This window comes from the organism of the source record quoted next, unplaced genomic scaffold (genome assembly GCF_019419815.1).
Source record: "Pyrus x bretschneideri cultivar Hongxiangsu unplaced genomic scaffold, Pyrus_bretschneideri_v1 Contig81, whole genome shotgun sequence".
Lineage (NCBI taxonomy): Eukaryota > Viridiplantae > Streptophyta > Magnoliopsida > Rosales > Rosaceae > Pyrus > Pyrus x bretschneideri.
In genome coordinates this window covers 394874-422046 of record NW_025999822.1, presented here as the reverse complement: position 1 = coordinate 422046, position 27173 = coordinate 394874, and the positions used below count along the sequence as shown (strand labels likewise).

At 35.8% G+C, this 27173-nt stretch overlaps 2 protein-coding genes and 3 non-coding genes across 5 annotated transcripts; all 5 read left to right on the top strand.

Annotated features, from left to right (window-relative positions):
- The first annotated feature begins 3684 nt into the window (after positions 1–3684).
- Positions 3685–10350, top strand: LOC103939739 (protein LAZ1 homolog 1). Its single transcript, XM_048575939.1, is given in 11 exon segments — positions 3685–4666; positions 5431–5478; positions 5639–5964; positions 6075–6131; positions 7118–7226; positions 7470–7654; positions 7746–7834; positions 8127–8274; positions 8276–8383; positions 9291–9542; positions 9638–10350. Coding segments are annotated over 9 exon segments (1461 nt in total). The 5' UTR covers positions 3685–4666; positions 5431–5478; positions 5639–5748; the 3' UTR covers positions 9935–10350.
- Positions 10351–10768: 418 nt separating this feature from the next.
- Positions 10769–10868, top strand: LOC125473305. Its single transcript, XR_007255216.1, has one exon. It is a non-coding gene; the product is annotated as a small nucleolar RNA Z221/R21b (small nucleolar RNA).
- A 2897-nt stretch (positions 10869–13765) lies between these two features.
- Positions 13766–13865, top strand: LOC125473304. The gene has a single exon (XR_007255215.1). It is a non-coding gene; the product is annotated as a small nucleolar RNA Z221/R21b (small nucleolar RNA).
- Positions 13866–19056: 5191 nt separating this feature from the next.
- Positions 19057–19156, top strand: LOC125473303. The gene has a single exon (XR_007255213.1). It is a non-coding gene; the product is annotated as a small nucleolar RNA Z221/R21b (small nucleolar RNA).
- A 5917-nt stretch (positions 19157–25073) lies between these two features.
- LOC103939740 (pathogen-related protein) lies at positions 25074–26845 on the top strand. Its single transcript, XM_009349857.3, has 4 exons — positions 25074–25275; positions 25488–25620; positions 25727–26028; positions 26525–26845. Exons 1-4 carry the CDS (start codon positions 25141–25143, stop codon positions 26666–26668), a joined length of 714 nt encoding a protein of 237 aa, XP_009348132.1. The 5' UTR covers positions 25074–25140; the 3' UTR covers positions 26669–26845.
- Positions 26846–27173: the final 328 nt, after the last annotated feature.

Genomic DNA, 27173 nt, shown 5'->3' with positions numbered 1-27173 from the left:
TTTTTTTGTTTGTGTCGTAGGTCACCTTCCAACACAATGATAAGGATTTGGTTTTTAATTGCATGACTGTTAAAAAGAGTTATAAACATGGAGAAAAGTTTGATTTACTCTTGGTATATGCTTGGTTATGGTTATAATGTATGACTTCACATGCAATCATAAAAGAAAAATTGGTTTTTGTAACATGCTTGAAGGAAGGAACTCAAACAAACGCTACAACCTTGTGAGACTTGAGCCTAAACGTTATTTGGAGAGTTAAAATCTGTGCATTATTGTTTTCCAAAGTCGTTGCATGATCTCATTATTCTTTGCTTGGTTACTACTTAGAAGGCGTTTCATCATATAGTTCCAAATACTAGAACTCATGCCCATTTCATTCAAATCATGTTATTGATTTGCATAACACATATTCAAGATGAAGTTGTGTAGTGACCACCATCAAAGCCAAATAGCCATGTGCCCTTCATTCATTTTATGTTTAAGTTAACCCCGTTGAGCCTTGTTAAGCCTTTATTCCTTGTTAACCCACATTATCCTCACCTAGCCTAGTTTAGGACAGTCCACACCCTTGTTCTTAAAGGATAGTGAGCATGACTTAATTGAATTCCTTTTGAGTTACATTATGAAAGAAAATGAGTGTGGGGGAGAGAATGTTTAAGTGTTTATGTATGTTTTGAGATTCAAAAGAAAAGAAAAACAGAAAAGAAACGAAAAAAAAAAAAAAAAAAATAATGATTGAAGAAAGGGTCCAAAACACCAATTCTGGCCGTAAATTGTCTAAATTCTCCCTTTTTGTTCAAAAGTTGAGTTTTCATTCGAAAGTGAATTCTAAGTTGATTCAAGTGCTTTGCTCACTATTTCTTTAAGAACCTTTGTTTTCCATATCCCTTCTTTGTTATCCACACGCCTCGAACCCCATTACAACCCGTGACTTCAATCTTGAGTGTTATGTGTTTCAATTTGTGGAGTTTGAACTTGGTATGAGCATATGGTGTCACTGGTTCTCGCATCTAAGTCGTAGCATTCCATTCATGAGATCATATCTAAACATGCTTATTAACTCTAGAAATTGCTTTCTTTGTGATACATATATGTGAGTGTTCGTTTTCATGTTTACATCAATCTTCTCACATATGACTAGATTAGGGTGTGTAGTTAGAAATTCTGAGTGAAAATCGAGTGCATATCTTGTAAGGAATTGAGCAAATTCTCTAAGGCATGTTACTACATTCAAAATATGGTTTTAAATGCTTAAATGTGAACTAGTATATGGTGACTATGATTAAGAATGTACTTAAGTGTGAAGATGACTAAAATCTGTGAGAATGATGATTTCTAACATGTCATGTGCATTGGAAATCCCTAAGACGAGTGTTGGAAGGTTTAGGTTGTGTTTTAAGTGTTTAGTGTCGTTTTGTTTATTTGTTTTTATTCTGTTTTGCTCGAGGACTAGCAAAAGTTAAGTGTGGGGGAGTTTGATAGGAGCATATTTAGGCGACTTACTTAGCTTGTTTTCGTGCATCTATGTTGGTAATTCATAGTTATTTTAGTCCTTTATGCTTCTTTTGTGTGTTTTCAGGTTCTAAGGGCTTAGGGAGCAAGAAAGTGCATTTTGAGGCTATTTGGGGCACTTTTGGGCATGGATTGGATAGCTTAATCATGGAGCAAAGAGGATGGACGAAATTGAAGCCTTGTATGCTCTTTGGGGACATCAAACAAAGGGCCTAGCCCAATCAAACAAATCCTTTGAGCCATGGAAAACCTCTAGCCCAATCAAACATATTATGCCATGCAAATCAACCTATTTTAGGCCCATTCTATGTACTTAAACCCTAGCCCTTTAAACTAGTCCATTTATCACTATTCACTTCCATTCACTTATCACTTATCATCACCACATATCATTCATTTATCACTTAACATATCATTCATTCATCTCCTTATCATAACCATACACCTATCACTTATCACTTATCACAACAACAACCTTGCACATGCACTCCCATTCTTTAACCCAATTCCTTTCCAACATCTCACATGCATTTCCACCTTCCTACTTCATCATTTCATCACATTCTCCCTCTTTAATTCCACATGCATTCACTTCATCATTACACCACCATTCATTCTTTATTCCACAAACAAGTCACATGCATTTCCACCTTCCTACTTCATCATTTCACCACATTCTCCCTCTTTAACTCATTTCATTATTCATTCACTTTGCATTCATTCAATTCCACCCCACATGCACCCTTTATTCTTCATCATTGCAACCATGGCACATTTACACCAACAAAACAACTCCCATGTCATGGCCTACTCATATTCCCATTTCCTTTCCAACATCTCACATGCATTTCCACCTTCCTACTTCATCATTTCACCACATTTTCCCTTTTATTTCCACATGCAATTCTTCATCATTGTAGCCACAAACACCTTAAACAAATAGCCATATACATCTCCACTCCTCCTATAAATACCCTTGCATTCATTCATTCAAATATCATCTCATTCACAACACAACACTCCTCAAAATCATCCATTCTCCTCCCTAGCCGTGAGTCTCCCTTAGAATCCAAAAACCATCTTCCATTTCCACCAATCCTCATCCATTTCCATAATTCCCCAACACTTCCATCCCCCCAACCAACCTATCCTTAAACCTTGTGCTACAACAACGAGGAAGAGAAGAGTGCCTAAACGTTCATACAATTCAAGTTTTGAGTTGTTGGAATGTTTAGGTGTTTCTTTGATTTCAAAGTTTCATTTTAATTCTCTTTGTTTTGTAAGTATGAGAATTGGAAGAAAAGAGTGCTTAAACGTTCATACAATTCAAAGTTTTGAGTTGTTGGAATGTTTAGGTGTTTCTTTGATTTCAAAGTTATGAGGAACTAAACCCCCTTTAGCTAGGGGGTGATTCGAAATATATGTTTATGCTTGCATTATGATTTGAGTACTTCTAATTACGTTTCATAAGTTGTGAATTCAATTTGTTTAACTATTTGATTGATAACCTATTTATGTATGTTTATTGAGAGTCGACGCTTAATTTTCATGCATGAATTTGACGCTAGAATATAAGTGAGTTTCACGTAATAGTTATGAACTTATATTCACAAGTAGTGGAGGTTGCTTATAAACAATCGCGTTAAACAAATTCTTGGCATAAGTTTCATGCAATCATAGTAACGAATGCCTCGTCAACACTTATAGTTTTCATGATGCTTAATGATTCTTGCTTGTATCTCTATTATGCAATTCATGTAGGGAACTTGTGAGGAATGCTTTGGGTTGTCGTATGCAATCATCCAATTCATTAACTTAAGGAAAACTTGACGGTTAATTTAAGCGGACCTAATTAACCCGGAGCGTTGAGAATTCATGGTTTATTGAAAAGTAATTAGAAATCGTTTTGTATGCAAGTATAACATGTGTGGAGATGAACCCCTTAGCTAGCTTCCCATCCATTCATTTCCGTCAAATCCATATTCACAATTTGTTTTGTTTCCAAGTATTTATTTTAGTAAATTCGTCCAAATCCAATCCCCCCTTATTTTGTTTAAGTTTTAGTCTTAATCTTTCTTATTTTTAGTTTTGCATTCTTTGAGCATTAAATATTGTTTTATATTGTGTTTTTACGTTTTTAAGTCAAATTCAAGTGATTAACAATCCCTCCTAATCCCCGGTCCAGAACGATCCCTACTTACATCCATACTACAATTGTCAAAAAGAGGGTTTAATTTGTGCGCGTATAATTCACGCATCACATCACTACCCGCAACCTGACGCAGCGGTGCACAGGGCTTTTAAAAACAAAACTCCTAGGCTTCTTCACGTGCACAGTTCCAATTCATGGATTCAAGAGATCTGCAAACATCAAAGACTGGAGGCCGAGGAGGGATGCGTCGATGCTGCTGACATGAAAACGTCAAAGATTCAAGTTGAAGGATCAATGGTAATTGATTTTTAGTTGAGAGATTACCGCTACAATTTACTCAAAAAACTAAATACATCTATAGAAAAGAGATAACTGGAAAAAAACATAGAGCCCTTTGTCAAAAAATTTCCTAAATTTATAATCCACTGTCAATTTACTCCTAAATTTTAAATTCAGCTAATAATTCTCCTCAATTTTCATTTATCTGTAAATTCCCCCGGCTATTTAATTTTTCTACATTTCTTGCCACGCGCGGAACTGACGTGGAAACCGGAGTGAGATCTTGCCACGTGCAATTGCTTGCGTGGAAATAAAGTTACCCTGTCCCAACTGAACGTTATCCATCTTTAAGAAACCTGATGCTCGTCGGGTATTTTTTGTATACATCCATCCATCGTATATCGTGTTAGCATGTTTAAACCACAGACAATCAGCTCTTCCATACGAAAGCCGCACCATCATAAGCCACTACCGGACGTAATGCTGTCACCGTCAGATGTAAAGCTGTCACAAAACTTAGGTCACTGCCGTGTGAATGTTACTCGTGTTTCTTTATTTAATATTAAATTTAAAAAATAAAAATACAACTCTACGATGGTCTTCCCCAACGGCCGAAGCAAAAGCGAAAACGTCTTTTTTCCGGGGACGATTTATAATTTTCCTTTCGATTTTCGCGGAAGATAATTTCACCGTCAAATTTTCCCGGGAAAATCCCAAGCACAGGTTCGTATCTAACCCTTGTTCTCATATCCTTTTAAGAAATATTTTCCTTTCCTTTTTTCGTCTTCAAGAATTATGACTATTTCTGGTCCCTTTTCAATTCTTTCGCACAGGTTGATAATTTTCTCTGTGATGCAAGTTTTAGGGTTTATCCTTTGATTTTTATTGACGAATGTGAATTAATTGCTGTTTTATTTATTTATTTATTTTTAATATTCTGCTTGTGGAAGTTAGAGGTTTTGGTGATGGAAATAAATTTGTCTGGCTGCTTAGAAAATTAATTTTTATTAGTAAAATGTGTTACAATATGGGAAAAAATATTAAATGGTTATTATTCGATACTGATTAGTGTACCAATCACTGTGTTTTGTGTTGATTTTATGTGTATTAGAGGTCTAGTATTGTGTATTAATGATAGAAATTATAAATTCTGTAGTGCTGGTAAGGTGCCAGGTTATTACTTTAGGATCTGTAATTTTGGTGCAAGCCTTGACGACAACTAGGAATGGGCATTCGGTTAGTTGGATGAGCCTGACCAACCCGAATCCAACCCGCATTTTGGGAAATTTTGGCAAAGGATAAGTAACTTGAGGTTATATTTGTTTTTAACCCAAACTAAATGTTTGCAGATAGACATGGATTGAGAAACTCCAACCCGAGGATATCATGCCTTATGAAGCAATCTATAGACTTTTGCATGTAGTGATATGAACTTATCACTTCCTGACATTTATCTTGTTTGGGTTTGCATGATGCTTGTAATGAAGAGTGATGTTGATGCAAGACATTTAAGTGCACCTTTCGCTTTAATCATGGTATAATGTTGGAATTAGTTCATGTATTATACATCTCTGAATATTTCACCTGAAATATCACGACTTAAGAGATTAGTATTCATTATGATATTTGTTTCCTGACTGTTAAATAGTAATGCTTGTACTTTTCACATTAATTAAAATGCTCCAATTCTTACAGATTCTCGTTTTCCCTGGATGCTTCTTCCTTACATCCTCAAAGGCTAACCAAAATTATAAAGCACGTCCAATTGGCTCAAGTTTAACCATATATTTTGAGACTCTAACTCAATGGGATGGAGGGGCATTTTATGTTCTTCCTTTTTCTTTATATCCCTAGTCGAGTCCTCGAGCAGATTAGGAGAAATGTGGTCACTCAACCTTGGTGCTGAATCATCAGCAGCTTTCAGCTGGCCAATCCTCAGTGCTAGCATTTTCGTACTTGTTGCTCTTCTTCTCTCCATGTACCTTATCTTCGAGCATTTAGCTGCTTATAATCAGCCAGAGGTCTGATCTTTGTATTCCTCCTGAGAAATTTAGATTGCTTCTATGTCTAAAGATAACTTTGATTCATCTTTTCTGGCATTTTTTTTTCTTTTCCTTTTATCTATTTTCAGGAGCAGAAGTTTCTGATTGGTCTCATTTTGATGGTTCCTGTCTATGCACTGGAATCGGTATGACTGTACATTCTGCTATCACTTTCTTCAGTTGTATGCTAGTTTTTCGTGAAATTCTGTAGAAGTATAATTATTTGTATTTTTATAAATCAACCTTTCATTTTAATATATTGAGAACAGCTTGAGTTTTTTTTTTTTTTTTTTTTTGGGGGGGGGGGGGGGGGGGGCGCGTACTGAGAATACACATACAGTTCAAGGGTAGTTTAAATAGAAGGCATTTTACTACTTTACCCTCCTCAATTAGTTAGCAAATAGTTACAAATTTAGTATGAGAATAACAGTTAATGGAATTCTTTTCAAGTAAATAAGTTTGCCATTAAAGTTATGACATGTTACTAGTATAGATATGGAGCTCAAATGACCTCTGGAATGTGTACCAGATTGAGTATTGGCAGGGTCCTCTTTGGAAGGCTACAACTTCAAATGGATGTATAGGAAGAAGTTATGTTTGCTTTTGTGTTATGAAAGAAAAATGGTAGTATGCCAGATATGTTGATAAGTATAGGGATGCAATTGCAATATATTAGTTACGTAATACCAACTTATTGAAATGATACAAAGACAGACTGTGAAGTCAGATATATTTCATTTCTTTTGCAAGATTATGTTGTTACCTCACTCTGTAAAAAGTGAGTTCTATTTCTGTTACTTGTTAAAACTGGAGATAATTTGGCAATGTATCTTAGACACAGGAATTGCTTTTTGACAGCAAATCCTAGAGTTATGACAGGCATAATATTTATTCATAATTGGTCCTTTGTCTACAGTTGTAAAGATATTCAATATTTGAAGTCTGCTCTTATTGTTGGAAACTGTATCACAAAAGTAATATATCTACATACAGTTGGTCCTTTCGTTTTTCTTGGCATATGTCTGCTTTTAGTCTTTTGAGTTATCCAGTTTGTACTGCTGCTCTTAATTATTAGTATTTAACATTTTGTGGATTAATTAGTTGTTGTGGGTAATAATGCTTTTGGCTGCAGTTTTTGTCACTGTTGGACTCCAATGCGGCCTTCAATTGCGAAGCAATTCGGGACTGCTACGAGGCTTTTGCACTATATTGTTTTGAGAGATACCTGATAGCGTGCTTAGGTATGTAACCAAAATGTGAATGTTGAATCCTCTGTGATTATCAAGTACTTACCACACTAGTGACGCTAATCAGTATCTTTTTTCCTTAGTGCTATTCTTGTGTGTGCAATGCACACATTAATGAAAATTTATATGTTGATAAGTTGTTCCTAAGAAAATAACCAAGTTTGTTGAACATGTTTAATAATGTAAACCTCAAACAATTTGCCTCCTTTTTGTGGACATACATTTTTCTATGTAAAGGTGGTGAGGAGAGGACAATTGAATTTATGGAGAGTCAAAGCATCGTCGACTCGAGCACACCTCTTTTGAAAGAATCTTATGCTTATGGAGTTGTAGAGCATCCTTTCCCACTGAATTGCCTCATAGGAGACTGGCCTCTTGGCTCCGCATTCTACTATGCTGTTAAAATTGGCATCGTTCAGTATGTACGTACTCATTTTCCTGCTGAAATTTTTTTTTATCATTCTATCTCCTTGAAAGTTTTCAGCCTTATTTGGTCTTGTCATTATTTTTCAGATGATACTGAAATTGATCTGCGCTTTGCTAGCAATGATTCTTGAGTCTTTTGGTGTTTATGGAGAGGGGAAATTTGATGGGAGATATGGGTAAGATATTTGCTTCTGTATCATTTAGGTCTGAAAGCTTGTTTGTCTGACCGTTACTAGTAGCCAATTATTCATGTCTTCTTAGGTGATAGGTTGAGGCCTTATGTATTGATGCTTGATCCACACACACACACACTTCCACATAATCACTTTCTTGAGGACAAATGTTTGTGCTTGCATAGGATGACTTACTCGCATCTGTAGTTTTTATTACAAGTTTTTTGTAGTGTTGCACTTGTTTCTGCTGTACTTTCCATATATATTGTTCTGAATTAATTTTGTTTGCTTGCAGCTATCCTTACTTGGCAGTTGTTCTAAATTTTAGTCAGACATGGGCCCTATACTGCCTTGTGCAGTTTTACTCTGTCATTAAAGACAAATTACAACCCATCAAACCCTTGGCAAAGTTTCTGACTTTTAAGTCCATTGTGTTCTTGACAGTGGTGGCAAGGAATCGCTGTTGCATTTCTTTTCTCTATGGGTGCCTTCAAAGGGTCATTGGCTCAGGAGCTGAAAACTAGGATACAAGACTACATCATATGCATAGAGGTGGGTTATGACTAATAACTAATCATTTAAATGTGCTGTTGAATTGTATTATGTTCGGTGTTGCAGAGCTTGAAGACCTGACATGTCTTTAACATTTGACATATTAATGCTTGAATTAAATTGAAAGCTTAAATTGAGTTCCGAAAGGAAGAGACATATTAATGAGTTGGACTAATGTTGTGGATGATTAGAAGAAACCCAGGATCTCATTGGAGATCAAGTTTATTCTAGTTGGGTTGTTCTAAGTTGTTCTATTATAAATCAGACTCGACCTAAATTGTAATCATACCATGTTTTTTAAAGCAAAACAAAGGAAAATCCTCTTCTTGTTAACAGTAGCGTAAGCCACAAAATTTCTTAAAAGAACTAGAGAAATAAAGGTTATCCTTCATAGTAAGGTATAAAGGAGTCTATTGTAGTTATATTTAAACCCCATATATCTGTGGATAGAACACGTTAAACCCTAATTCATTAGTTTCTATCCTTCATTATAATTTAATCTCACCAGTCCATGATAACCAAGTAAGAACACAAAAAAAACATGATGCTATTAAAGAAGCAGCTAGATTACTATGATCAATAAAAAGCTGAGAGTGTTCACAAGACCGGATAATTGTGTACATTAATTTAGCAATTTTTTTTTGGTACAAATTTTCATTGTCTGGATCATCATTATCTTATGAGAATTTTGAGTCAGTTTTAAACAGTACTATGAAAAATTACTCCACAACCGGTCAGACTTCTATTCTATGCATATGATAGTTTATGATACATGAGCTGAGCATTCTGAGTAGGTCCTTTGTGCACATGTATGGTGTAAGTTCTGATTGATGTTCAATGCATAGAAGATTTGTTCCAAATAAGATCCTGAAGTTCAGTGGGGTTGGATTTCAAATTTGTTAAACAGATGGGTGTTGCTGCTGTAGTCCACCTTTATGTATTTCCAGCTGTACCTTACAAACGTGGAGAAAGATGTGTTCGGAATGTTGCTGTAATGACTGACTATGCATCTCTGGGAGCACCTCCCGATCCAGAAGAGGTACGTGATTGTGAAAGAACAACCAGAGTGCATTTGGCAGTGGCACGGCACGATGAGAGAGAAAAGCGCCTGAATTTCCCCCAGAGTGTTCGTGATGTGATTTTCGGAAGTGGAGAAATTGTGAGTAGTTAATCCTAATATCTTATGCCTTTTCTCTGTTTCATTTAAAACTCATTTCTTCGAATCAATGGTCACTCTGCTGTTTGTTGTTTCAGATGGTTGATGACATGAAGTATACAGTTTCTCATGTGGTTGAACCAGTTGAAAGAGGGATTGCAAAGATAAACAAAACCTTGCATCAGATATCCGAGAATGTGAAACGCCACGAGGAGCAGAGGAAGAGCATCAAGGATGATAGTTATCTGATCCCCTTGAATTCATGGAATAGAGAGTTTTCCGAAGCTCACGACAATCTTGTTGGAGGTAGTGCCAGTGACAGTGGCATAACCAGTGGTAGGAGGCAGCAGTCCCAGTCTAAAGCTTCAACATCTCGGACTAGAGCGTGGAGATGATGCTAACAGCTGTACGTAAGACAAACACTAGAGTAAAATTGTAAATGCTGTCATGATTTCGGCGTGATTTTTAAAAGACGTCGATATACTTGGGCTGGCCAGAAGAGCTGGTGGTTTATGGAGCTAACCCGTCGAAGAGGACGACAACATTCATGAATTTGGGCATCAAGAAGGATCGTGTTGATGAATCCGTTGATCAGCCGTGGAAAGTAGAGAATGGTGGAGCGCTCGATCGACATACTGACAGAGCAAATGGCACATTCACTGTATTGAACATATCTCTAAGTCTCGAAACAATTTGAATACAACTACGAAAATATAATTTTAATTTTGGCAGAAGCCATAGTGGTATGGGACCTTTTCAGACAAACTGTGTTTTGAAAATGAAATTTGATTAGGCCAGTTGCACCATCTTACATATTTTTTGTCTTACTCTTAGTTGAGCAGTTTTCAAACCCGATTTTTGTCCCACATTGTCAACTCGGTGATGAAATGGATCCCTTATTGTTGAAAATGAGATTAAAATCGAGTTCCGTGGAGCACTGCCAAACAACAAAAACCTGAAAAAGGAAAAATAATAATGGGCCTTCTCTTCTCTGAGAGGGGGGAAGAAAACCCTATGGGCCTTGCCTCCCTACTCCTTAGCCCGAAAGAAATGGTAGGGTAGATTTGTCTTTGCACCCTGCAAAATCGGGGAGCTAGGGTTTTGCGTATACCTCTATAAATAACATTGCAAAACCTTCCAAAGCTTATCTCTTTGTACGGCGGTCTCTCGTTCTCTGTGCGATTGCGAGCGAGTCTTTTGTGTTTGGTTGGTGTATTTGTGTGTGCGGGGGGCAGTGATGATCACCTGAGGAAGTCATGCACCACTCTGATGATTTGATTTCAATCAATCTGTGCTGATAAATTTCTCATACCCAATTCTGCTGAGCCCCTTGCCTTTTTATTATATTATTTTGTTTTTATTTTTCAAATTTGCGTGCTTTGTGCGTTCTCTGCATCCAGATTTGAAATTCAAGGGCATTGTTTTGAAAAAATGATATGGATTTGATGAGAGGGACCAAGTGATGGGATCTTTTGATCCAACCATGATGCGGACCGTACAGCTCTTTTGCTTTTGGGGATACAATTTTGGTGTCTGATGGTTCCTTTCTTTAATCCATATCTTTTTCCTGCTAATATATTTTCTGTTTTGTTGTGCATTTTGTACGTGATTCCTGCTGATTTGTTAATTTCAACTCTTTAATTTCATACCAAAACTTAAAATCATTTCACGAAAAACCTACAATTTCTTCTAACTTGGCCACAAATTTGCATTTCTTTCAACATTACCTGGAAAATACTTCTTTATCCATTCCCATTGAAACCTTTATACCAAGCAAGACCTAAACGAGAGCTGAAGGTGCTTAAGTAGTGAGGGGGCAATGCTAGGATGATGAGTTGGCTACCCATGTCATTTGTTAAATGACAAATTCTGATTGTCTCATGTGTCCTCTTCGTAGTAACTATTGGTTAACAATATGTTGTTGAGTTGTTTAGCAATTTGTTTTTGAACTTGTTAGTACACATATGCACTCCAAGTTGCCATAGCTTGAGTGTGCAGCAGTTAATTTTCAGCAACTGCATTCCTTTCTCGAGATGTATGAGAGCAATGAAAACCCATGTGCAGCAACAGGGAAATACAGTTTCTCCAATAAAGTTTGGAATGACTAAGGAGAAGAAAAAGAACCAGAAGCAAAACAAGATATCATACTAGAATAGAACTCCATTGCAAGGATGATAGCATGAAGCTTTGCATAGAAAGAAGTATGATGGCCTAAGCTTAGGGAGAAACCACCAAAAAAATAACTCGTAGAATCACGAAAAAACCTCATCACAAGCCGTAGGACCTAGGTTACCTTTAGCAAGGTCATCCATATTCACTTTTACCCAAGGCAAAAGAACATGAACTATAGAAGGATCCAAGATTCCAAAAGGAGTAAAAGTTTCTTATCCAAAATACCATGTACATGACCAGGAGTGAAAAATCCAACCTGTCTTATCCGGGCTAAAATAAAAAGAAAAATGCATAAAAAGAAGGAGACATACTTTCAAACTTCACTTTATTACGCATCTTCCAAATAGCCAATAATAAGAAAAAACTTGATGCTAACCAAACAATGCAGAATTGTGGAGAAAACTGCTTTGACACAAAGGCAAGTCATAAATTCGAGAAGAAATCCGCAAGCGGAAGAATAGGGCCAAATTGAGTAGCAAACCAAAACTAAGCACGTTATACAAATTCACCTAAAAAAAATAAAAAAGTGCTTAATAAATTCAGAACTATTGTAACATAGTTGACATATTGGAACCAGAGCCGGCCCTAATCTAGTATTAATTGGGACTATGTCCAGGGCCTAAAATTGAAAGGGACACAAATTTTTTTTGCACATGTATAGTTATATAAAACAAATTTGCTCACACTGCCGCGTGCATTCAACTCTTCACCTTCGGCTGGTATTTAATGCGTAATGCATAGTTGGAGCTACAAGTTCCAATCGATCAATAAGGCAACTGACTTTGATAAAAAAAAATGAAAGCTCTTATGTTCATCTTTGACACCTTGGTAAATTCTTCTCAAGCAATGACCTTCTCTTTGGTCTTTAAACGTCTTCCAAGGACCAAGTTCCAAGGTTCAAGCCCGAAACCTTAATTTTGCTTTTTATAAATCAATTTTAATTTCGTATCGGGACAGCAAAAGCAGCAATCCGCAACACCCATGAGTTATCGGGACAGCAAATGCTTGTGGTTTTACATCTTTTGACTAGGTATGCGTTATTGATGCGTGCTGACCACGGAAAGTATAAGTAAAACATTATCCTGAATCTAAAATATGAAATCTAGACGAGCGACAAATTCATTCTGGAATTTTTATACAGTGCAAATGTTGAAACATGCATATTGTATATACATTTTTTTTTCTCTCCTTGTTTTATTTGATTTAAATGCAAAAAATAAACACGAATCGTGATGTAATATTGCTCAATTTTATGTTTATCCTTTCAAAGTGTCAAACCTACTTGCTATTCATATCAACCAGTAACAGCGACATATGTTCATGTTAATTGTTGGGGAACGTGGCAAGTCTACCGCAAATCTCCATCAATAATGATCCTTTATCATGCTCGGATTCCAGGTTGCTCAAGATTTAGAATAGGTCAACTATGTGATTAATGTATATTGTATCCATATACAGCTTGGCTGAATTTGTATATATTGTACGGAATTCATCATCTGAATTCAAAATATGGAAACACATTTCATTACGTTAATGATTAACTCTCGTTTTTTTATACACCGATATATTCGATATATTTACATAAAGGGGTGAGAGAATAGATGGATTTTGAACTTACGACCTTTTACATATAAGTGAAAAAGAAAACTACTAGATCATATTACTAATTAATGGCAATGATCAACCCTCGTTATTGTTTTTTATACAACGAAATATTTACATTAAGGATTGGGGGAATAAATAGATTTTGAACTCGCCATCTATTATATTTGAATCTAAGACCTTTCACTTATAAATAAAAATGAATAACCAAACCATATCACTAAGTAAAATGATCAACCCTTTTTATTAAGAGACGGAAAGTAGACCACCTTGCCTATAAGTGAAGATGAATAATCAAACCATATTACTAAGTAAAATGATCAACCCTTTTTATTAAGAGACGGAAAGTAGACCACCTTGCCTTTAAACTGAGCAACCCTTTTTATTAACAGTTTCTCTATGCGATTGCGAGCGAGTCTTTTGTGTTAGGTTAGTGTATTTGTGTGTGCGGGGGGCAGTGATGATCACCTGAGGAAGTCATGCACCACTCTGATGATTTGATTTCAATCAATCTTTGCTGATAAATTTCTCATACCCAATTCTGCTGAGCCCCTTGCCTTTTTATTTTATTATTTTGTTTTTATTTCTCAAATTTGCGTGCTTTGTGCGTTCTCTGCATTGAAATTCAAGGGCATTGTTTTGAAAAAATGATATGGATTTGATAAGAGGGACCAAGTGATGGGATCTTTTGATCCAACCATGATGCGGACCGAACAGCTCTTTTGCTTTTGGGGATACAATTTTGGTGTCTGATGGTTCCTTTCTTTAATCCATATCTTTTTCCTGCTAATATATTTTCTGTTTTGTTGTGCATTTTGTACGTGATTCCTGCTGATTTGTTAATTTCAACTCTTTAATTTCATACCAAAACTTAAATCATTTCCCGAAAAACCTACAATTTCTTCTTAACTTGGCCACAAATTTGCATTTCTTTCAACATTACCTGGAAAATACTTCTTTATCCATTCCCATTGAAACCTTTATACCAAACAAGACCTAAACGAGGGCTGAAGGTGCTTAAGTAGTGAGGGGGCAATGCTAGGATGATGAGTTGGCTACCCATGTCATTTGTTAAATGACAAATTCTGATTGTCTCATGTGTCCTCTTTCTAGTAGCTATTGGTTAACAATATGTTGTTAAGTTTTATAGCAATTTGTTTTTGAACTTGTTAGTATACATATGCACTCCAAGTTGCCATAGCTTGAGTCTGCAGCAGTTAATTTTCAGCAATTGCATTCCTTTCTCGAGATGTATGAGAGCAATGAAAACCCATGTGCAGCAACAGGGAAATACAGTTTCTCCAATAAAGTTTGGAATGACTAAGGAGAAGAAAAAGAACCAGAAGCAAAACAAGATATCATACTAGAATAGAACTCCATTGCAAGGATGATAGCATGAAGCTTTGCATAGAAAGAAGTATGATGGCCTAAGCTTAGGGAGAAACCACCAAAAAAATAACTCGTAGAATCACGAAAAAACCTCACCACAAGCCGTAGGACCTAGGTTACCTTTAGCAAGGTCATCCATATTCACTTTTACCCAAGGCAAAAGAACATGAACTATAGAAGGATCCAAGATTCCAAAAGGAGTAAAAGTTTCTTATCCAAAATATCATGTACATGACCAGGAGTGAAAAATCCAACCTGTCTTATCCGGGCTAAAATAAAAAGAAAAATGCATAAAAAGAAGGAGACATACTTTCAAACTTCACTTTATTACGCATCTTCCAAATAGCTAATAATAAGAAAAACCTTGATGCTAACCAAACAATGTAGAATTGTGGAGAAAACTGCTTTGACAAGGCTAAGTCATAAATTCGAGAAGAAACACGCAAGCGGAAGAATATTGCCAAATTGAGTAGCAAACCAAAACTATGCACGTTATACAAATTCACAAAAAAATAAAAAAATGCTTAATAAATTCAGAACTATTGTAACATAGTTGACATATTGGAACCAGAGCCGGCCCTAATCTAGTATTAATTGGAACTAGGTCCGGGGCCTAAAATTGAAAGGGACACAAATTTTTTTTGCACATGTATAGTTATATAAAACAAATTTGCTCACACTGCCGCGTGCATTCAACTCTTCACCTTCGGCTGGTATTTAATGCGTAATGCATAGTTGGAGCTACAAGTTCCAATCGATCAATAAGGCAACCGACTTTGATAAAAAAAAATGAAAGCTCTTATGTTCATCTTTGACACCTTGGTAAATTCTTCTCAAGCAATGACCTTCTCTTTGGTCTTTAGAGCAACTCCAGCGTTGGAGCCCTCCCCCCTGGCAATACACTATTCAATCCACCTAATGAACAGTAATTGCCCTTAATGAACAGTAAGTAGCCCTGGCAATAGATTTTGCATCTCCACCGTTACACTTCTATAGCCCTGGCAATAGGCAATAAAATATTAGTATTTTTTTTATTTATAAAATTAATACAAAATAATTTTAAATGTAATATCGGATAAGATTTTTAATCGTTGTCGGTGCGCCACGTGTCATTATCCTAAGTATTATTAAATAATACAAAATAAATAATTATAATATGGATTTCTGATAAGATTATTAACCAATCACGTTGCGCCACGTGTCATAATCGGTTCACAATCTTTGAGGGGTGCTGTTCATGTGCACTTCTGGACCAACTGGCACAACTCTAAATTTAGGACAATCTTTGACAATATTCCAACATTCCCACCGGTTGAATGATTTATTTTTGCTTTTGGTTTTGGCAGCGTACCAAGCTTGTGCTTGAAGTTCCTACACAATAAAAATAAGTAACAAATAAATAATTATAATGAAAATAAGTAACTATCAAATATACATATATATATATATATATAAGTAACAAAGATAATGAAAATAAGTAAGAAGGCTTCAAGTTTAGTAAATAATTTTAACCTTAAATATACACATTTTTTTTTCTTAATGTAAGTGATATTATACATTAATTATAATGAAAATAAGTAACAAATAAATAATACAAACAACATAATTATAATGTAACAAATAAATGTAACAAATAAGTAACAATAACATAATTATAATGTAACAAACAAATTAATAATACAAACAACATAATTATAATGTAACAAACAACATAATTATAATGTAACAAATAAGTAACAATAAATAATAAATTTTGTACGTAACAAATAAAGAATACAAACAATAAATAATAATATCTTGTTACCATATCCGAGTAATTTTCCCCACTTCGAATATTATTACTAGCTTGTGCCAAAGCGTCTCTCCACGTACTAAACGATTGGCTAAGTAATTTCCAACGACTGGACATCGATTCTTTGGTTCTTTGCCCACCAATTTTCTCAAGAAAATTTGTATGAATAAGACTCCACATTTCTCGCAACTGCATCTCATTACCCGTAAGCGAACTATGAGTAACTTCAACCCAGCTAGTACACAACGCAACATCTTCAATAAGCGACCAATTCGTACCTGCACCAGTGGTCATTTTGTTGAAAAAAAATGGATTCAAACTTTGAGACAAAGAAAGGAATGTGATTGAAAGTAGTTGAGAAAATATGAAATTGTTGTGAAGGTAGATGATAATGAGAAGGTATTTATAGAAAAGTAAAAACAATTTTTTTTACAATTTTTTTCAGATTTTTCAGATATTTTTTTGAATTTTTTTGAATTTTTTACAATTTTTTTCAGATTTTTCAGATATTTTTTTGAATTTTTTTGAATTTTTTACAATTTTTTTTAAATTTTTATTCAATTAATTAATCTCTGCCGTTGGATATAAAAAAATTTGAATTCCAACGCTCCAGATTGTGCCACGTGTCACAACGGTAACTTTTCAGATTTTTAAAACTATTTTTTCATTTATTTTTTAATTTTTAAAGCATTTTAATATCCACCGTTGATCTCAGATCGAACGGTGGATATTAAATCTGACAGTTTGAATTTTTTTTACCGTTGAGATCTAACGGTCCACATTAAGTGACCGTTAGGATCTAACGTACCGTGGGAAGCCACGTGGCTTCCCAACGGTAACAGACAAACCTTTTTTTTTTTTCTGATTAACGTGTCATGACGCGCCCCCACGCGCGGGTGGGGTGCACGCGCCTGACACAAAAAAAATAAAATATTACGCTGACGCCATCCTGGCGTCAGCCTTGCGTCACTCCCACCTCGGACTCAAGGGCTGGCAATCCCTCACGGGCCTGGCCCTCGGGCCTCCCCCGTCCCCCGGCCTGCGTCACGCTGGACGCCTTCCACCGGCCCTCGGGCCTTTGTTCTGGAGCCGGTCCCCCGAGCTAAATGCAACGGTGGGAGTGCTCTTAAACGTCTTCCAAGGACCAAGTTCCAAGGTCCAAGCCCGAAACCTTAATTTTGCTTTTTATAAATCAATTTTAATTTCGTATCGGGACAGCAAAAGCAGCAATCCGCAACACCCATGAGTCATGGGCTCGTATCATGACTGCAAAAGCAGCAAACCTGAGTGGCGATGACGAGTAGGTAGTTTTATTTTTTATAATATATGTTGAACTTTTAATTGATATGTTGTATGTTGCTAAACTTTTATGATATATACATATATATATATATATTGAAATGATATGTTTGTATTTTAGATAATATATAATATATGTCATTCTCTAAAGATAATAGTGCGGGCAAAGACGCACTTAAAATATAATTAACATACAAACATTTAATATGAATGCTTGTGGTTTTACATCTTTTGACTAGGTATGCGTTATTGATGCGTGCTGACCACGGAAAGTATAAGTAAAACATTATCCTGAATCTAAAATATGAAATCTAGACGAGCGACAAATTCATTCTGGAATTTTTATACAGTGGAAATATTGAAACATGCATATTGTATATACATTTTTTTTTCTCTCCTTGTTTTATTTGATTTAAATGCAAAAAATAAACACGAATCGTGATGTAATATTGCTCGATTTTATGTTTATCCTTTCAAAGTGTCAAACCTACTTGCTATTCATATCAACCAGTAACAGCGACATATGTTCATGTTAATTGTTGGGGAACGTGGCAAGTCTATCGCAAATCTCCATCAATAATGATCCTTTATCATGCTCGGATTCCAGGTTGCTCAAGATTTAGAATAGGTCAACTATGTGATTAATGTATATTGTATCCATATACAGCTTGGCTGAATTTGTATATATTGTACGAAATTCATCATTTGAATTCAAAATATGGAAACACATTTCATTACGTTAATGATTAACTCTCGTTTTTTTATACACCGATATATTCGATATATTTACATAAAGGGGTGAGAGAATAGATGGATTTTGAACTTACGACCTTTTACATATAAGTGAAAAGGAAAACTACTAGATCATATTACTAATTAATGGCAATGATCAACCCTCGTTATTGTTTTTTATACAACGAAATATTTACATTAAGGATTGGGGGAATAAATAGATTTTGAACTCGCCATCTATTATATTTGAATCTAAGACTTTTCACTTATAAATAAAGATGAATAACCAAACCATATTACTAAGTAAAATGATCAACCCTTTTTATTAAGAGACGGAAAGTAGACCACCTTGCCTATAAGTGAAGATGAATAATCAAACCATATTACTAAGTAAAATGATCAACCCTTTTTATTAAGAGATGGAAAGTAGACTACCTTGCCTTTAAACTGAGCAACCCTTTTTATTAACAGTTTCTCTATGCGATTGCGAGCGAGTCTTTTGTGTTAGGTTAGTGTATTTGTGTGTGCGGGGGGCAGTGATGATCACCTGAGGAAGTCATGCACCACTCTGATGATTTGATTTCAATCAATCTTTGCTGATAAATTTCTCATACCCAATTCTGCTGAGCCCCTTGCCTTTTTATTTTATTATTTTGTTTTTATTTCTCAAATTTGCGTGCTTTGTGCGTTCTCTGCATTGAAATTCAAGGGCATTGTTTTGAAAAAATGATATGGATTTGATAAGAGGGACCAAGTGATGGGATCTTTTGATCCAACCATGATGCGGACCGAACAGCTCTTTTGCTTTTGGGGATACAATTTTGGTGTCTGATGGTTCCTTTCTTTAATCCATATCTTTTTCCTGCTAATATATTTTCTGTTTTGTTGTGCATTTTGTACGTGATTCCTGCTGATTTGTTAATTTCAACTCTTTAATTTCATACCAAAACTTAAATCATTTCCCGAAAAACCTACAATTTCTTCTTAACTTGGCCACAAATTTGCATTTCTTTCAACATTACCTGGAAAATACTTCTTTATCCATTCCCATTGAAACCTTTATACCAAACAAGACCTAAACGAGGGCTGAAGGTGCTTAAGTAGTGAGGGGGCAATGCTAGGATGATGAGTTGGCTACCCATGTCATTTGTTAAATGACAAATTCTGATTGTCTCATGTGTCCTCTTTCTAGTAGCTATTGGTTAACAATATGTTGTTAAGTTGTATAGCAATTTGTTTTTGAACTTGTTAGTATACATATGCACTCCAAGTTGCCATAGCTTGAGTCTGCAGCAGTTAATTTTCAGCAACTGTATTCCTTTCTCGAGATGTATGAGAGCAACGAAAACCCATGTGCAGCAACAAGGAAATACAGTTTCTCCAATAAAGTTTGGAACGACTAAGGAGGAGAAAAAGAACCAGAAGCAAAACAAGATATCGTCCTAGAATAGAACTCCATTGCAAGGATGATAGCATGAAGCTTTGCATAGAAAGAAGTATGATGACCTAAGCTTAGGGAGAAACCACCAAAAAAATAACTCGTAGAATCACGAAAAAACCTCACCACAAGCCGTAGGACCTAGGTTACCTTTAGCAAGGTCATCCATATTCACTTTCACCCAAGGCAAAAGAACATGAACTATAGAAGGATCCAAGATTCCAAAACGAGTAAAAGTTTCTTATCCAAAATACCATGTACATGACCAGGAGTGAAAAATCCAACCTGTCTTATCCAGGCTAAAATAAAACGAAAAATGCATAAAAAGGAAGGAGACATATTTTCAAACTTCACTTTATTACGCATCTTCCAAATAGCCAATAATAAGAAAAACCTTGATGCTAACCAAACAATGCAGAATTGTGGAGAAAACTGCTTTGACACAAAGGCAAGTCATAAATTCGAGAAGAAATCCGCAAGCGGAAGAATAGGGCCAAATTGAGTAGCAAACCAAAACTAAGCACGTTACACAAATTCACCAAAAAAAATAAAAAAGTGCTTAATAAATTCAGAACTATTGTAACATAGTTGACATATTGGAACCAGAGCCGGCCCTAATCTAGTATTAATTGGGACTATGTCCAGGGCAGGGACACAAATTTTTTTTGCACATGTATAGTTATATAAAACAAATTTGCTCACACTGCCGCGTGTATTCAACTCTTCACCTTCGGCTGGTATTTAATGCGTAATGCATAGTTGGAGGTACAAGGTCCAATCGATCAATAAGACAACCGACTTTGATAAAAGAAAACCGACTTGATAAAAGAAAACGTCTTCCAAGGTCCAAGCCCGAAACCTTAATTTTGCTTTCTATAAATCAATTTTAATTTCGTATCGGGACTGCAAAAGCAGCAATGCGCAACACCCATGTGTCATGGGCTCGTATCATGAGTGCAAAAGTAGCAAACCTTAGTGGCGATGACGAGTAGGTAATTTTATTTTTTATAATATATGTTGAACTTTTAATTGATATGTTGTATGTTGCTAAACTTTTATGATATATACATATATATATATATATATTGAAATGATATGTTTGTATTTTAGATAATATATAATATATGTCATTCTCTAAAGATAATAGTGCGGGCAAAGCCGCACTTAAAATATAATTAACATACAAACATTTAATATTAATGCTTGTGGTTTTACATCTTTTGACTAGGTGTGCGTTATTAATGCATGCTGACCACAGCAAATATAAGTAAAACATTATCCTGAATGTAAAATATGAAATCTAGATGAGCGACAAATTCACTCTGGGATTTTTATACAATGCAAATATTGAAACATGCATATTGTATATACATTTTTTTTTCTCTCCTTGTTTTATTTGATTTAAATGCACAAAATAAACACGAATCGTGATGTAATATTGCTCAATTTTATGTTTATCCCTTCAAAGTGTCAAACCTACTTGCTATTCATATCAACCAGTAACAGCGACATATGTTCATGTTAATTGTTGGGGAACGTGGCAAGTCTACCGCAAATCTCCATCAATAATGATCCTTTATCATGCTCGGATTCCAGGTTGCTCAAGATTTAGAATAGGTCAACTATGTGATTAATGTATATTGTATCAATATACAGCTTGGCTGAATTTGTATATATTGTACGAAATTCATCATTTGAATTCAAAATATGGAAACACATTTCATTATGTTAATGATTAACTCTCGTTTTTTTATACACCGATATATTCGATATATTTACATAAAGGGGGTGAGAGAATACATGGATTTTGAACTTAGGACATTTTACTTATAAGTGAAAAGGAAAACTACTAGATCATATTACTAATTAATGACAATGATCAACCCTCGTTATTGTTTTTTATACAACGAAATATTTACATTAAGGATTGGGAGAATAAATCGATTTTGAACTCGCCATCTATTATATTTAAATCTAAGACCTTTCATTTATAAGTGAAGATGAATAACGAAACCATATTACTAAGTAAAATGATCAACCCTTTTTATTAAGAGACGGAAAGTAGACCACCTTGCCTATAAGTGAAGATGAATAATCAAACCATATTACTAAGTAAAATGATCAACCCTTTTTATTAAGAGACGGAAAGTAGACCACCTTGCCTTTAAACTATAGATATCAAACTGTAACTTAATTAGTTACTAAACGAAACAAAAGCATGATTATAACGATAGGCAAATCCTTTTGCTACCATGTTTTTTTTTCCTTCTTAATTATGTTGAAATGAGAATGGGAGTAAGTTTGAAAAAAAAAAATGCCAAAAATCTTGAATAATTGATTGGGTACACCAGGGGTACAGACTCATCGTAAACACATTGCATAAGCTACGGAGGCCCAGAGCCAAGCGGAGATGACGGACCCCGACATTGTAAATTATGACGAGGTAACCGATGAGCCACCACATTCACATCTCTCAGTACATGTCTCACCACAAGCTGACCACATAAGAAAGGTTTAATCACATCCACATGAGGTGATGTAAAGGGAATCTCGCTGTTGGGCTTAACACGTAAGAGCATTTGTGATTGTTGGGCGTTGCAAGTGGGGACTTGGCTTTTTTACCCTCTCAATTTTTATATACTCTCATTCTCTCCTATTTGTGCAGTTACGGTTAAACCCCGTTAACATTTTATATCATTATCTTTTTGTCTTATTATCTCTATAAAAAAAATCAATGCAAAATGTTGACTTGGTTTAACCGTGATCGTACAAAATAGAAGGGGATAGGAGTGTATAGGAACTGGGAGGGCAGAGAAGCCGAGTCCCACAAGGGGACGGGACAATCTTCTATGATATCATGAAGAAAGTTGAGGTTATATCATAAAACCAATACGGGGAATTTCCAAACTTAATTATAAGCCCATGCAAGATCCTTTATTTCTTCAATGAGGATTTCATTCTCAGCAACTACAGCCCTACATAGCACTTCCTTAGAATCTCCTGTTTTTTTTTTTTTTTTTGGTCAAATGATAGATTTGTTAGATTTGATGTTAGATTAGAGAATCAACATGGCTCATACCAGCATTATGATGCAAAAATAACACTCATATTCACTACTGTGGTAAAGAACCACTTGCAGCGCTTCCTTAGAATCTCAAACCACGACTCTATTTCTTGGTAGACCACCTACCAGACGAACCGCTCCAGCGACGTTGACATAAAACTTTTCTAAAAAATTCTTAACATGTAATATGATATTAGGAGCTTGATTTTTGACAAAAAAATCTTTTTACACCCCTCTCTACTTTCCAACAAACTCTACAACTCCTCTCAAACTTAGGGAGACATTGTTTGTAACATCCCACATCATCTAGGAGAGTGGATTATGTAAGCCTTATATGTATGTTCCCATCTCGACCTAGCACAAGGCCTTTTAGGGACTCACTGTCTTCGGATTCAATCGGAATTCCAAAGTTAAACGAGTTCGGGCGAGAGCATTTTATGATGGGTGACCCACTGAGAAGTTCTCGTGTGAGTTCCTAGAAACAAAACCGTAAGGGTGTGGTCGGGGCCCAAAGTGGACAATATCGTGTTATGGTGGAGTCGAGCCTGGGATGTGGTGGGGGCCCAAGCTGGGATGTGACAATTTGGTATCAGAGCCAATCCTTGGCCGGAAGTGTGTCGACAAGGACGTCGGACCCCTAAGGGGGGTGGATTGTAACATCCCACATCGCCCAGGGGAGTGGATCCTGTAAGCCTTATATGTATATTCCCATCTCTACCTAGCATGAGACCTTTTGGGGACTCACTGGCTTTGGATTCCATCGAAACTTCGAAGTTAAGCGAGTTCGGGTGAGAGCATTCCATAATGGGTGACCCATTGGGAAGTTCTCGTGTGAGTTCCCAGAAACAAAACCGTGAGGGCGTGGTTGGGGCTCAAAGTGGACAATATCGTGCTACGATAGAGCCTGGGACGTGGTGGGGGCTCGGGCCGGGATGTGACATTGTTAAAATCCAAGAAATAGGCATTGAAATTTAGAAGAACTTCACAAGTAAGCACATTATTTTGTCCATCATATGTAAGCACATAAAATAAATACTGAGAGCCGCCTTGTAGTTCGATAAATTGGTACTACATAACTACAGTATGGATATATTGAGGGGGATAAAGCTCTATCGTGATAGATATAGAAAATTAATTGGATTATCCCAATCTATGTACATAGATGAGGTGCTAAGTAGGTTCCAGATGGAACAATCTAAGAAAGGTTTTCTTCCTGTGAGACATGGTATTCACCTTTCTAAGTCCATGGGACCTAAGACTCCTAAAGAAATATGGCAGATGAGTGATGTTCCTTATGCTTCTGCCATAGGAAGTCTCATGTATGTCATGATATGCACAAGGCCTGATATTGCATATGTTGTAAGCATTACTAGTCGATATCAATCTAACTCAGGATTAGAATATTGGGCAGCTGTCAAGACTATCCTTAAGTACTTAAAAAGAACTAAAGACATGTTCCTCGTTTATGGAGGAGCGACAGAGTTGCGAGTGGAAGCCTATACAAACGCAAATTTCCAATCTAACGTCGATGATAGAAGTTCCAACTCCGGATATGTGTTCACTCTGAATGGTGGGGTTGTCAGTTGGAAAAGCAAGAAACAAGATTTAATTGCTGATTCCACGACGGAGGCCGAATATGTCGTTGCAACTGAAGCCAACAAATAAGCGTTCTAGATGAAGAAGTTCATTACTGAACATGGAGTGGCATTTAAGCATATTTCATGTTTGAAAATAATTTTTTTTTAAATCGACTGTAACCTTAAAAAGAAAAAGTTTGAGAAATAAGGTAATGCTAGGAAAATTAAATTTATAGATTAAATTTTGTAAACTAAAAAAACATGAAAGTTGATGATTTAATTATTATTTAAGCATTGATTAACGTGCTTATTTCTTATTGGTGACACATCATTTAGTTTTCAAATTTAATCTCTCTAGCATTACCTCACTTAAAAATGATCCTTCGGCTAGCTGGTCAAAAGTTATTAACTTTATTTTATTTTCTAACTATTATCTTCATCACTTTTTTTGCCTATATAATTGGACCCCTGTTGAAAGAAATTACATGTGAAACATTATATCCAGCAGTAGTCTTTGCTTCTACCCTATATTGAACATGGCATCTTCAGGTGTTGAGGGAGACAAGTACCGTTCGTATTTGACTGGAGAAGGAGAAAAGAACACCCAATGGAAGTTTGGTGCCCCTACCTATGATGTTGTTAACAAGCTCTTTGAGGAAGGCAGAACCAAGGTCTCTCTCTCTCTCTCTCTCTCTCTCTCTCTCTCTCTCTCTCTCTGTATATATGCGTGTGTGTGATTGCTTGCTATCAATTGTAGTGATAATTAACAATATACTAATTAATTTTGTGGCGTGCGTTTGATTTTCATCATTCCCTTTCTTTTTTTGTACAAGAGGTGTACCATTGCCTTTGATGTATCAATTAAAACCTGTGTCAAATTCAGATATGGCCACCCGGGTCACTAGAAGAAGAGGTGCAGAACCTTGTAAAGACATGGGAGATGGAGCTTTTCCATAAGTCCAACCTTGATGATATCAAATCAATTGATCCCAACACGTACACTTTCAGTCTAAATGGTAATAATTAACCAGTAGCTAGTGCAATCCAATATTCTTATTAATTAGGTACTTAATGTTTTCAGTATATAATTATTAAGTATTAGTACTTTGATGATTTGATCAGGAAGGAAAGGCATAAATATTGAAGAAATAGGGAAACTTGGAGGAGGATATAACCCTTTGCTTCAGACCTCACTGCCTGAGAAACTCAGGGGATATAATCCAGATGAGGAAACAGCAGAATCATCCCACAAGGCTTTCACAACAACATTCCCTCGTGGGTTTGCGTTGGAGGTCCTCCAAGTTTATTCAGGGCCACCAGAGATTATCTACAAATTCAGGCACTGGGGTTATATGGAGGGCTCTTTCAAGGGCCATGCTCCCACTGGAGAAATGGTTGAAGTCTTCGGAATGGCCATTTTTACGGTACTTCTCTAACCCTAACTACTCGGCCAATCCAACGATGCTCTTACTTTTATTTTTAGTTACAAAAGGAGGATTTCGAACCCGAATCTCTAGCTTAACGAGGCTTTCATCTTGGGGATAAATTTTAACACACGTATTAGCTACATCTAGGTTTTAGAATCAAAGAAGTATTAACACAAGCGTACACGTTTAACTATTTTGGTGGACCCCTAAAACCCCACCAAAAGGAAGAAAATTTTCATTCACTGAAACATAATAATTATGCGGTGTTATTAATTTACCAGTTATAACACAAATGAATTTTTTGTATTTTAGGATATCGTATTCTTAAGTGTATATATATGCTATATCATAAGTGGATATGTGATGTGGTAATTACACTAGTCTTACTAGAAAAGTTTTTCATTATTACGTCACGTAATATCATAGACTGACATGGCTTAAAAATATTTCTCCATATTAATTAATTATTTCTCCTTACTCACCAAACAAACAGGTGGACGAGCACAACAAAATTGTTAAGGTGGAGTTTTTCTATGATCCTGGACAACTTCTTGGAGGTCTTTTGAAGGGTGCGAAATTGGGTACTTCTTCCGAAGAGACAGCTTCAAGCTGCCCAGTCCTGAGGAGCACAGGGTAACTCATCCATAAAAGATAATTGTATTGCTAGCCAATCAATAATTTATGCCCTTATTAGGCACAAAGGCTAGCTATATATGTTTCGAATTTTTATGAAGCTGTTTTTTATACGGAAATATCAGTGAAGTACTTGTGCAATGTTTCAAAGAAAAATAAAGAAGCTTTGTTTGAATGCTAATGCATTTTTTTTATTTTATATGCATCAACCGAGCGATAGCAGCTGCATACTTATGTCTACAGACTGACCAAAACATTGCTCTAGAATTATACTATTTGTGATACGAGAAAGACTTATATGAAACGTGTTTATTATTATTTGACTTTTTTTTATCTACTAATGCAATATTATATACAAGTTTTTCTCTAAATAAAAAAATATTATTGAATCAAGGTGTCTCATGATAGTGAAATTGCTTCATTTAATTGCTTTCACTGTACATAGGACATGCTGAAGCAAGGGTGGTAGGTTAAGATAACTGTCCATACTGATGCCAAGAGGGCACGTT